Source organism: Crocodylus porosus, unplaced genomic scaffold (genome assembly GCF_001723895.1).
Source record: "Crocodylus porosus isolate Cpor-Errol unplaced genomic scaffold, CroPor_comp1, whole genome shotgun sequence".
Lineage (NCBI taxonomy): Eukaryota > Metazoa > Chordata > Crocodylia > Crocodylidae > Crocodylus > Crocodylus porosus.
The window spans coordinates 20,563,574-20,575,652 of NW_017728907.1; the positions used below are offsets into that span (position 1 = coordinate 20,563,574).

Consider the following 12,079-nt stretch of genomic DNA (forward strand, 5'->3'; position numbering starts at 1 on the left):
CCTTTATGTGGATAAATAATTTTTTTCTTTAATGTTGGTTTCTCTCTCTGTTCACCAGTCATAATATCAATTCTTTGTACTTAAAAACTGAATAAATTGTCTTAATAGCTGTTACAGTTATTAACAGATTTAAAAGTGCAGCCACTTCTGGCTTCAGTTACTTGCATCTTAATCATGGGTTTGGCTTCAGCAGGTGACTTGCACCATGAGGATCTGTTCAGTGGTATTGTGTAGTAACTTGACATAATTAACATGCAACATATGCTTTTTTGGGTGAGATCTGCATTAAATTCTTGTGACCCTTATTTCTGTAGACAGTGGTGACCAATGAGTTAGAGGATGGAGATAGACAGAAGGCCATGAAGCGTCTGCGTGTCCCACCCTTGGGAGCAGCCCAGGTGAGAGCACTTGGTTCTTGTAGTGCCTGTTTTTCTCACCTGTTAGTGACTGATTACATTTTAACCCTATCATCTTACTCTTCTTCCCCCACACAGTATTTAAAAGTACAAATAAATTGAAATGAGTGTTCCTACCTGACATATGAGAAATGATTAGCATCTGAAGTTACTTGATGTATGTCTATATGTTATAAGGCAACATCTTGAAGGGAGACCCATGCTAGCTCTGTATGGGTCTCTCTTCAAGCTATTGCTTTGCTTCCAGTCTAGTCCTGTATCCCTGAACTGGAAGCAGGATCACTATGTATGTGTGGTGATGTGTGGTAATTAGCTTGATTTTTCTCATCAGAGCTAATGGTTTCTGGGAAATGTAACCTACTTCAGCGTAGGATTTGGAAGTAGGTCTTCAAATGTTAGTGCATTGGAGCAAGTTCATGAATCAAGAAGTGAATAATAGATAGAAATGTTAACATTCCTCATCTTCTATTAGTTCTGGCTGTGCTCTGCTATCTATCCTATGCTGGAATGTTTGTGCGAAGGTCTGGCAAATCTCTTGGAAGATATTAAGACACTATTAAGCTCTGTTTTGACATAGCCATAATGTTTCTGGCTAGTGCCCAGTTGTACTTGTTATATTTAAGAGACTTTATTGAAAGGGAAAGGAAGTATTAAATCATAGGCCAAAATACTGCATCCTCTGATTTGAAACTTACTCTGAAATTCATATGCAGCAGTAGAAGTCATTTATCTTTAACCTGGTTATTGTTCTTTTCACAGCCTGCACCAGCATGGACTACCTTCAGGGTCGGCTTATTCTGTGGAATATTCATTGTGCTGAATGTTACTGTCATTCTTTCAGGTATGTATTTTAGATCAGGCCTGAAGCGTACTCTATTTCTCAGCAGCCCCTGCGCACATCACTGCAGCCGGTTTCCATGGGGACCCCAACAGCGTCAGAGTTGTGACAGTCAGGGTCTTCATGGAGACCAGCTTCAGCAGTGCTGGCAGGGTGCGTGGCTGGGCAGAGAGCTGCTCTGAGACCGGAATCATGCGGTGATGACAGGCTAGTCTGGAGCCAGGCCAGAACTGTGATCTACTACCCGCATGCCCCAGGGAGGGGCATGCAGGCAGCAGATTGCGGCTCTGTCCCGGCTCTGGACCACATTGTCACTGCTGCAAGATCCCAGTCCTGGAGCAGCTCCCTGCCCAGCTGCATGTCCTGCCAGTGCTGCTGGGGCCAGTCTCCATGGAAACCCTGGCCCCACCGTCACAGTGCCACCACTGCTGGGGTCTCCATGGAAACAAATCATAGAGATGTAGGCAGGGGATGTTGGAAAATAGAGTCCAGCCGTTGGCTGGATCTGCCATCATGCCCACTTCTGGTCTAGTAACTGGATTGGATTAATCAAAATAATCCTAGTTAGAAGATTTGGTAGTCTGAGTCAAACCAAGCTAGTAAACTACTACCTTAATTCAGTTTTTCTTTACCATAATACAGGGGTTGTCAACTGGGGATATGTGTACCCCCGGGGGTACATGGAAAAGCCTTAGGGGGTATGTGTGGGTGGGTGGAGGTAGAGCACTGCCACCCACCACCCTGCACCACTGCCCCCCAAGGAGCAGGGCTGGGGGGAGCAGGGGGAAAGGGCAATGGTGCCCCTCTGCAGACTTCACAAGTGCCACCTGCCTGGCTGGATGTGGGGGAGCTTGCACGCACCACCCACCACCTTGTCCTGCCGTCACTCCACATTTGGTCACACGCTACCCCTCCTCCCTCTGTATTCAACCATGTGCCCCCCTCCCCACCCTGCTGTGTGCCTGACTGCTGAAGGTATACTTAGTAAAAAAGGTTGAAAACCCCTGCCTTAATACGTAATATTTATATACGTTGGTTATGCTCCTGGATTCCTACTTATCTTCTTGGTGGAATCTCCTGCCAACTTTACAGTTGGCTTATTTCTAATAGTACCCTTGAGCAGTCACTACTACTCTTCCTGGTGTGTTTCTAGGTTTTCTATAGTATTGACTTACTAGAATACGGGTACGCAACCCCTGGCATGTGCCAGAGCGTGGCACATGAAGGCATTTTGCTTGACAGTTGCACCTCGGGAAAGGGGCCAGGCCTGTGCTGGGGATCAGGCCTCTTGCAGCTCCTGTGCCATCTGCCGCTGACACACCAACATCTTGCAAGTTGAGGCTGCAGGTGTTTTTGGCACTCTGCCTATAAATGTTGCTGACTCCTGCACTAGAAGAAGGTATTGTTACGTGCTTGTAGAACTCCAGGTGGGAAGACAGAAGAACCCATTTCAACCAACTTCATATCATGCACTTCCATCCTTTCTATGAGTTTTCTTCCAGGAATTTCTTAGGCTTTGTTTGACTTACATGGACCTGACTTGGCAATATATTGCTTTGCTGGTAAGCATATATGGAAAGCACACATGTTCTCATATATCCTGGACCTTGTCTTAATTTGGTTGGTCTCTGGTCCATGTGAAGTCCACTTATTGGGGTATGCTACCCAAAGTCATCAGAATAATGTAAAGCCATTCCATTAATTCAGAGGAAGAATTTTGCTTTGTTGCAGTCAGTGTTTTCAGTTGCACGTGAAAAGGCCTGGCTTCTGTTCCCAGTGGCACAGTAGTCTGTTCAAATAATGCAAAGTAAACAACCAGCAGATCAATGCATATTTTGCACAAGAGAAAGTTTTAAAACAATTTTTAAACTGTTATTTTTGTATTTAGTATATGTTGGAAGCTGTTTTAAACTATTTTCCTTGTTTTCCATCACAGAGGCAGATTATTGCCTGCATATGTGTGCACGCACATACATGCACAGTTCTTGATGCATAGTGTTTTCATGGTTTGTCTGTAGTTTGCCTATGTGACCTTTGAAAGCTGTGGTTAAAGCTAACTTTGTTGATGTTTGCCTCCTAATGTGAAATTTGAAAGCACACAAGTGCTTGGAATAAAAAAGCAATACAGCATCAGTGATGAACTCATGAACACAATCCTAATTTTCAAATAGGTATGCATCTAAGCCAGTGTTAATTGTTGTATTCTTGTGAGATGGCATGATCTGGTATCTGCGAGTTTCTGCAAATATTAGGAAATGGAAGTTGTGTTATAACTAACTGTAAAGATGGTTTTTTTTCATTTAACTTAGATGGTCTTTTATGAACGTATTAGTAGCTTTTCCTGGATCGATAAATAGTTGGCTTCATAGACAGAACTTTAAGGTCATGAATTTGTAATTTGCAAGATGGGCATTGTGCTGGAATGCATAACAACAAAACACATCCATAGCTTCTAATTTAAAAAAAAAAAAAAAAGACAGCTATAAACCTGGGTTTGGAGTAGCTGGCAAGAATCCACGCATGGTGGTAGCTCCAGCAAGTGCATCCAAAGCAGGGGTGAGTAATTATTTGGGCTGAAGGGCCACTTAGGGAGTTTTGGTGAGCTGTTGTGGGTTCGGTTAGGTCCCCCATTCCCTGCACCCACAACATCTCACCAAAACTCTGTAAGTGGCCCCTATGGGCACAGCATGCTCAACTGGGTGGATGGGATGGTGCATCTGGGAGCAGGACAGGCAGACAGGGAGAGACATCAAGGAGTAGTATGGGAGGCGGGGGTGGAATTAGGATCATGGGCCAGTGATAGCGGCAGGGCTGGGGCAGAGGCGTGATCCACTCTTTGCACGATGGGTCATGATCAGCTTGACCCAGGATGGGGGCGGATTGCATGCCCTCGACCTGGCCCCACTGCCCCTGCATGGGTAGCCCCAGTTCAGTGCAGTTGCAGAGCACCACAGCCTGGCAATGTGGAGTGGCCTAATCTGGTCATGATCCACTGGGGCCATCCTGCGCTGCCAGGCTGCACCAGTTTACAGTTACGCTGTACTGGGCTGCCTCCACACACCTGTGTTGGGGCAGGGGCAGTGGGGGTGAGGTCATGGGCATGCGCTCCACCCCGTTCTGGATTGGACTGGTCACAATCCATTGTGCAGGGAGCAGACTGGCTCTGCCACAGGCCCTGGCCCCACGCTGTCACTGCCCCATGATCCCAATTCCAGCCCTGCCTTCCCATCCTGCTCCCAGAAAACACTCCCCATCTAACCAAAGGAATTGGAGCTGGATGGAACAGTGGGTTAAACAAAAAGTGTTGTGTATCAGACTTTGGATATAAAAGTCTGGATGGGGCAACAAATAAACAATAATGTTGTCCTAAACATAATTTGTGCTGTCACAGAATCACTATGCAGTTTTCCATACCAAAAAAATCTACTCAGCAGAAATAAGGGCTGTCATAATAATAGAGTGGCAGGTCAGGTTTATGTGCATTGATGGAGCAGCGTAGAAAAGACTTTGTGCACTCTTCCCACTGTGTAGTTCAGGCTAGTCATTAGTTTCTCACTTCCCAGAACAGAATTACTCATAGCTTAAAAAGAAAATATTTGTTAGAAAGTGACTTATGTTTGAACCCCAAACTGATTTCAGTGGTATTTCTCCTGCTAGACTTTTCATTGTTCTTACCCAAAAGGTTAGTTCCTTAGATTCTTGGGTCATCTCAGATCATGTAGAAAACAATGCAGAAAAGTACATTATTTTCACTATTCCATGTTGCGCGGAATGCAATACTGTAAGCTTGAATGGCACTCAAGCGTTTATTTTATTTTCAGAGCTTCAAATAGGCCTCAAGGTCTGTTTTCTTCCATGGTATTCAGGCTCTTCTGTATATCACATTGACAGGAGGCCTGGTACACATAATAGGACAAGCCCTATTAGACCTAGCAAGAACTCATAAGTGATTCTTCTGATATTCCAGCTCTATAGTTCTTTATAGTTTAATTTTTCTAACTTGGGTTGGCTCCTAAAGCTTTCTCGACAGACAAAGAACCATTCTCCATAAAATAAATGGGAGGGATGACTAGAAATTTGTTAGTCAGAAAAACTGGCAGGTTTGGGATATGGCACTGTTATATCTCATCTCCCATGGCCATCTTCACATGGGGCAGAAGTTTTTTTTTAGAAAATCTTGAGCAAAAATGTATTGGAAGGTAAAGAAAAGATTAGGAAATCGTATCTAACTGCAATATGGTGGAAGTTAATTTGGATATAGCATCTTCTAGTTTCAAAATATAAAAAAGGAAGCGGGGAGGAAGGCTCCCATCGTTTCTTTTCAGTGCCTGTCTGTTGACTTTGCCTAGTATCACCTTTTCTGATATTAGTCACCCCAAAGTTTTGAATATCTCACTCCTATGTCCTGTGTGTGAGCCCCCAACCATTATCCTTCTTAAGGGAGTATGACGTTATAAGGTGTTCACTTGGGTTTCTGATCAACTGTGGATTTTTTAGGCTGTGTTTTTACATCAAGACAACTCTATCCAGCTATTCAATCTAAGGAATCCATTACATATCTTTTCTTCCTACAAAATAATCACTGAGACTGCTTTTACGCGCACGCCAAACCCAGCACGTACCCAGAAGAGGCAGCATGTTAGTTAAACCCAGTGTGCCCAGCATCTGTATAGATCAGGTGCTTTAGTGAGGCTTTTTTGGCTGATTAAATCAGCTATTAGATAAAAAAGCCAGAAAGCGCTGCTGCAGTGCCTGATCTATACAGATGCTGCAGGGCCAGATTGAAGTAATGTACTACTTCTTCCGGTAAAGTGTGATGGTTTTTTGTTTTTAACATTTGCAAGCAGCTTGTGTTCAGAATTGTCAGGACTTCTTTGCACTGAGCATATCAACCATACCTACAGGCTGGGGAGCTCCCTTCTCGTCAATGCAGAGGCAGAAAAGGATCTTGGAGTTATCCATCAATGCCAAGATGAACATGGGCTGGCAGTGTGGGGATGCAGTCAGGAAGGCCAACCACACCTTGTCATGCATCCACAGATGCATCTCAAACAGATCCAAGGAGGTGATACTCCCCCTCTATGCGGCACAGCTCCACACAGCTGGAGTACTGCATCCAGTTCTGGGTGCCACACTTCAAGAGGGATGTGGACAACATGGAGAGGGTCCAGAGGAGGACCACTCGCATGATCAGGGGGCAGCAGGGGAGGTCCTATGAGGAGATGCTATGGGATCTGAACCTGTTCAGCCTCCACAAGAGAAGGCTGAGGGGGGATCTAGTGGCCTGTTACAGACTAGTCAGAGGGGACCAGCAGGCATTAGGGGAGTCCCTGTCCCCCCTAAGCACTCCCAGGAGTGACTAGGAATAACAGTCACAAGCTGGCAGAGGGTGGATTTAGGCTAGATATCAGGAAGCGGTACTTCATGGTCAGGGTGGCTAGGATCTGGAACCAACTTCCAAGCAAAGTGGTGCTGGCTCCTACCCTGGGGGTCTTTAAGAGGAGGCTAGATGAACACCTTGCTGGGATCGTTTGACCCCAGTACTCTTTTCTGCCATGGCAGGGGGTTGGACTCGATGATCTGCTCAGGTTCCTTCCAACCCTACAAACTATGAAACCGGTAGTCACTTCCTTTTTCCCTTTTCATGAGTAACTTTCCCCCTATATTTGCAAATAACCCTCTTGATCTGACCTACACATAGGTTTTTAAAAAAAACCCAAAACATCAGATGCATAGTTTCACTGGCCCAACCTCAGTAATGTCCTTTCCAGGGTGTATACCATTTTTGGCTGAAATCCTTTTTAATGCTAATTTATTTTGCTGACTTGTGTCAATGTTACCTAATGCATTATACATTTAAAACAGTTCCTGAATAATTCCTCTTTATCCATAATTTTCTTGGTAATCCCAACTTATATAAAATATGAATGAAGGACAGGTGGATGAAAATGATTAAAAAACATGATTTCATGCGAAGGGAGGTTGAAAAGAGTGAAAAAATGATACAGAATTTAAATTGAGTGTTCTAGCTACCCTTAAAGAATGAAAGGCAGGAGGAAGATGCTGAGTGAAGCTGAAATTGATGAAAACAATGATTTTACTTTCCCTTCAATAACAAACCTTGCTTCAGGGAATCAGAATGATAAAATTTTACAAACCCATCTATGTTAGATAAAGAGTTTCTACTTTAAATTACTGATTGCCACTTCAGGTGGCAGCACTGAATACACAAAAACAAAGTGCAATCTTTTATATGACACATAATTGTTGAATACAGTTGTAGTATTGTCACCTTGTATAGCCCAGGAGACAGCACTCAGTGTGGTGTATTGAATTTAGGGGCAAACAAGTCTTTTAGTTTAACTACATAGCCTGTGAAGAATGTTGAGTGAGCTTCTTTGAATCACGATTCTGCTGGGACTGCCTACAGCTTGACCTCACTCCTTGTTTTGTACTAGGCAAGTAGGGTGCTGTTAATAGCCAGAGTAAGAGATGGAATTAGCTAGTAATTCTCAAGAAATGTTCAGAAATAGTTGAAAGAGATTCAGTTACCAGGGAGCAGAAGATTTTGGGTAAAAAAGAACTTATAAAAGAAAAAAAATAACTGATAGCCTAATTTTTCTCATAGGAGGCAAAGTTTGGGAAGACTAATGTAATCCTGAATATGCAGTAAAGCTTAACTCTGATCATTTGGCCATAAAAAACAGACATTCAAAAAGCCCAAGCCTGAATTGATTCAATCTTTGCAGGTTAGACTAACTTTCAGAGATTGAACCAATTTGCAAGGGGGTAGACATTCACTTTTGATTCAGGAAATGCAAGCATATGCCTTTAGTGGCTCAGGCTAGAAGCTGGGGGGTGCTAGAGCAATTCCTCCCTTCCCTTACACAGTGCTGAGGGGGTTGTGGCCAGGTTCCAGCAGGACACTATGATTAGGGAGGGGTTTAAACCCCCCACCCTGGCCTGAACAATCCACAGCCAGGGTGTGCCTGGTGGGGGAGGGGGAAGCAGCTTTCGCCAGACTGTCTCCCCACCCCCCAACCCCTGTTCGCCGCTCAAGGAGCAGGAGTGTTGCCAGACCCTGGGTAGAAAAGGGGCGGGGGGGGGAAGGACTGCTTGTGTGGACTGCACGCATCTGTTGGTGATACTGAGCTTTTGAATCTCCCTCTCCCTGCTTCTTCATACTGTCTGCAGCAAACTGACAGGCCCTACATTCATTGCAAACCAGGTCATTTCTCACACCTTTCTCTGTCCTCCACACTGACAGCAAGCCAGCAGGGAGCTTATCAGAACCACAAAGTTTCAGCCCATCAGGAAAACAAAATCTCTCTCATTAGTTCAAGTTCTTCTTAAACAGCTTTTTGCAAAGCATTTTTAAGGAAGAATGGTGGATGTGTTACTAGCTGACCTGTTGATTAGCTCCAAAATCCCCTAAGCGGACACTGTTCCGTCTGTCTTTGTTCCAGTGAAACTGGAGAGACACACACATAGACACCTCTCAGCATTAGTTACCATGGGGTTGGTGTGACCATGACCACATGCTGGATGGGGTCTGTGCCTCTGGGGTTGATGCTGTGGGAGAGGGGGGTGGGGGATCCCTGCTTGAGGAGTGAGCAGACACTACTGTGTCTGCAGTCTCTACCTCCTTCTCAGCCAGCTGGAGCTCTGGCTAGGGAGGAGAGGGGAGGGGCCAGCCCTGCTCTCTGGAGCAGATAGTCCAGCCCAGCCCAGGGCCGAAAAGCATGCTGGGATCCTGGGGGACTCTAATTTAACTTAAACCAGGAAGGGTTCTGGGACAGAAGTTCCATAAACCAGTTTGACCCAAATCGCTTATGTCTAATACTACATTCAACCAGGTTTAATCAGTTTTGGCCATTTTGCAACTTGTATATGTGCACTTCTGTTCTGTTACGGGTTTAAACCAGTTTCTGATCACTTAAATAGGTTTATATGTAAGTTCAGTCTCTAGCCAAAGAAACACCTTGAATAGCCAAATGCTACTTCTGTTTCTTGACTGAGGTCAAGTGACAGATGTTCTCCTATCCACCTCAGTCATATGTCTGAACCTCTCTGCATTAAGGCAAAGTGCTGTCTCTCCATCTTGTTCTAATAACTAGAGTACTTAGGCTAGACTAGAGTACTATAAATAAGTATACCCTATTCTTGTCTAGTTGTAGGATCAGCACAAAGAAGCAGAGCATTGTTTTGGTCTGCAGCGTAGTTTGTATTAAGCACTTTATTTCTGTCCCCTTCAGGTGTGGTTTTTATAGAGGGACCAAATGTGTGGCCACTGGTGAGAATCTATCGAGGTGGCTTTCTCCTGATAGAATTCCTTTTTCTCCTGGGCATCAACACATATGGCTGGAGACAGGCTGGAGTGAACCATGTCCTCATCTTTGAACTCAATCCTCGTAGCAATTTGTCCCATCAGCATCTCTTTGAGGTAAACAAAACAAGTCACAAAAGCACTTGTGAGGTCTGAGTGTCTGCAAGATAAATCATGTCTTGTTTCCTGGCATAGAATTGTAAAACAATTACCAAGTCCAGAAGAGGAAGCTACTGGTGCCTGATTTGATTATACTGTTGAAAATTGCTCTCTGTTGTATAATGATAATAAAGCAATTCTGAATCCCACAATGAACTATCACGTGTATAACTATGTTTGTTTGTTTTGTTTTCCTCTTCCCCACTTTTACTAGATTGCTGGATTCCTTGGGGTATTGTGGTGCCTGAGCCTGCTGGCATGTATATTTGGTAAATTCACCTACATCCCTATGCAGGTGAACCCACTCATCTTGTATGGATTTATGTTGCTTTTTCTCATCAATCCCACCAAAACTTTGTACTACAAGTCCCGGTTTTGGCTGCTCAAACTGTTGGTAAGTCTGGGTCTGGGACTTTATAAAACTTGGGAGAAATTGCTGTGGGTGACTGAGTTCTAATAGTTGAAGTGCATGAAAATGTGTTAGCAGTTCTCAGGCTGAAGCGTATGCCACAGAGTTTGTATGTGTGCTTTGAGGGTGTATGCTTATGGGACAGGGTCATGCTTAAGAAATTACCTGTGTTTGTTGGGAATATTGTTACAGAAGTGTTTTTTGTTTTTTTGCCAGTCTGTTCTGTATCTGTAATAGTCTTCACACCAAGGATATAATATAAATGTTCACATGTTCAGAACTGTGCGTGCACATGGACCTTTGCTCATGTCCTGTGTGTGCTCACCTTAAGCAATTTGGATAGGATTACAAAAATGAAAGCAAAACTAATAAAATGCAGTTTTGCCCAAATGTAAAACACACCAGTTCTCAGTTGGAAAGAATGGTGTTTCTGAGTGGCAAACTTTTGCTAAGGTTATTTTCTGTCGTGCTCATAACTTTAAACAGTACTTCCTAAGGGCTAAGATTTTCTATACCCTTTCTTGGTCAGAAAAAAACAGTTTCTGCTGCCATTAATCAGGGAACTTAAATGCAAAACTATATTAACATGCTCATTAATTCAATATTAGGTTTAGAAGTGTGAGTCTGAAACTTTCAGTGGTTTTCAAACATATTGACCCATTGATATCCCTGCTCCCACCTTACCTCATTCCATGTGTCCCTTTTATATTAATAAAGTGCTGGTTCCTGCACTGTCTCATTTGTTATTTTGAGCTGCTAGGTTCCACTGAGGCTTTTTATCCAGTCTGCCTTGGAAAACTGCTGAGCGATCTGCAGCAGGAAAGATGCAGCCTTTGATTTGGGGGTCTTGGCATATTCTCCAGGGAATATGGAGAATAAACAACTGACATTATCAGGAACATTTCAAAGGCAAAAAGTAATATGGCTTTACTTACATGCTGTAGGTGCACACAACTAACTAACCTTTTAAGCTAGTGGTCTCCCACCTTTTTATGATAAAAATCACTGTTTGGCACCCCAGGATCTACTGTGTCCCCTTGCCCTGTCCGTCACCCCGCCTCCCAGGTAAGCAGCCTGGACTCTGACCCCACTCACCCAGCCCAGCCTGGATGGCAGTGCGAGTGGCTCAGCCCAGCCACATGTGTCCTGCGACTCCCAATCGTGGAGTTTCTGATAGACTGAGATTGACTGTCAGAGGCTCCATGATCTACCAGTCAATCGAGATCAACTGGTTGGTGACCATTTCTTTAAGCATTCAAGTTTCTGATGGTAGAAACACTGAGTTGGAGACTCTTTGGTTCCTTTCTGGCCCTTTTCCCTTTCACTAGTCAATGAATTACCATGTCATACTTAAAGCTTCTTTTACAGATGCAGTAATATTCCTTTCTCCTTTCTTTTTAGCCCCCAGTCTGGCCACCTGTAACGCATACGTCTTTTTCTGCAGAACTGCTGCCTAGCCAGTTGGCCCCAAGCCTGTAGCGGTGCATGGGATTGTTCTGTCCTACATGCAGGACTTTGCACTTGTCCATATTGAACCTCATGAGATTTCTTTTGGTCCAGTCCTCCAATTTGTTCAGTCTCTCTGAATCTCAGCCTTACCCTCCAGTGTATCTACTACTCCCCACAGCTTTGTCATCCACAGACTTGCTGAGGGTGCACTGTGTGCCATCTTTCAGATCACTGATGAAGATATTGAGCAAAACTAGCCCCAGGACCAACTGACCCCTGGGGCACCACTTGATACTGGCTGCCCAAATAGATATTGAACCTTTGACTACTACCCTCTAAGCCTGATGATCCAGCCAGTTTTCTGTCCACATTTCAGTCCATTCATCTAACCAACATATACTTCCTTAGCTTGCTTGTGAGAATTCTGTGGGAGACCATATCAAATCTTTGCTAAGGTCAAGGTATTTCACGTCCACTATTTT

General features: G+C 44.1%; 1 protein-coding gene across 1 annotated transcript in view; it reads left to right on the forward strand.

The window, feature by feature from the left end:
- The window catches only part of XPR1 (xenotropic and polytropic retrovirus receptor 1), a 190,537-nt gene that overhangs the window by 136,476 nt on the left and 41,982 nt on the right, over positions 1 to 12,079 (forward strand). Inside the window, exons 5-8 of the mRNA XM_019530946.1 lie at positions 315 to 398; positions 1,176 to 1,257; positions 9,510 to 9,697; positions 9,954 to 10,133. Of these exons, the coding sequence (XP_019386491.1) occupies positions 315 to 398; positions 1,176 to 1,257; positions 9,510 to 9,697; positions 9,954 to 10,133 (534 nt within the window). The remainder of the gene's footprint in view (positions 1 to 314; positions 399 to 1,175; positions 1,258 to 9,509; positions 9,698 to 9,953; positions 10,134 to 12,079) is intronic.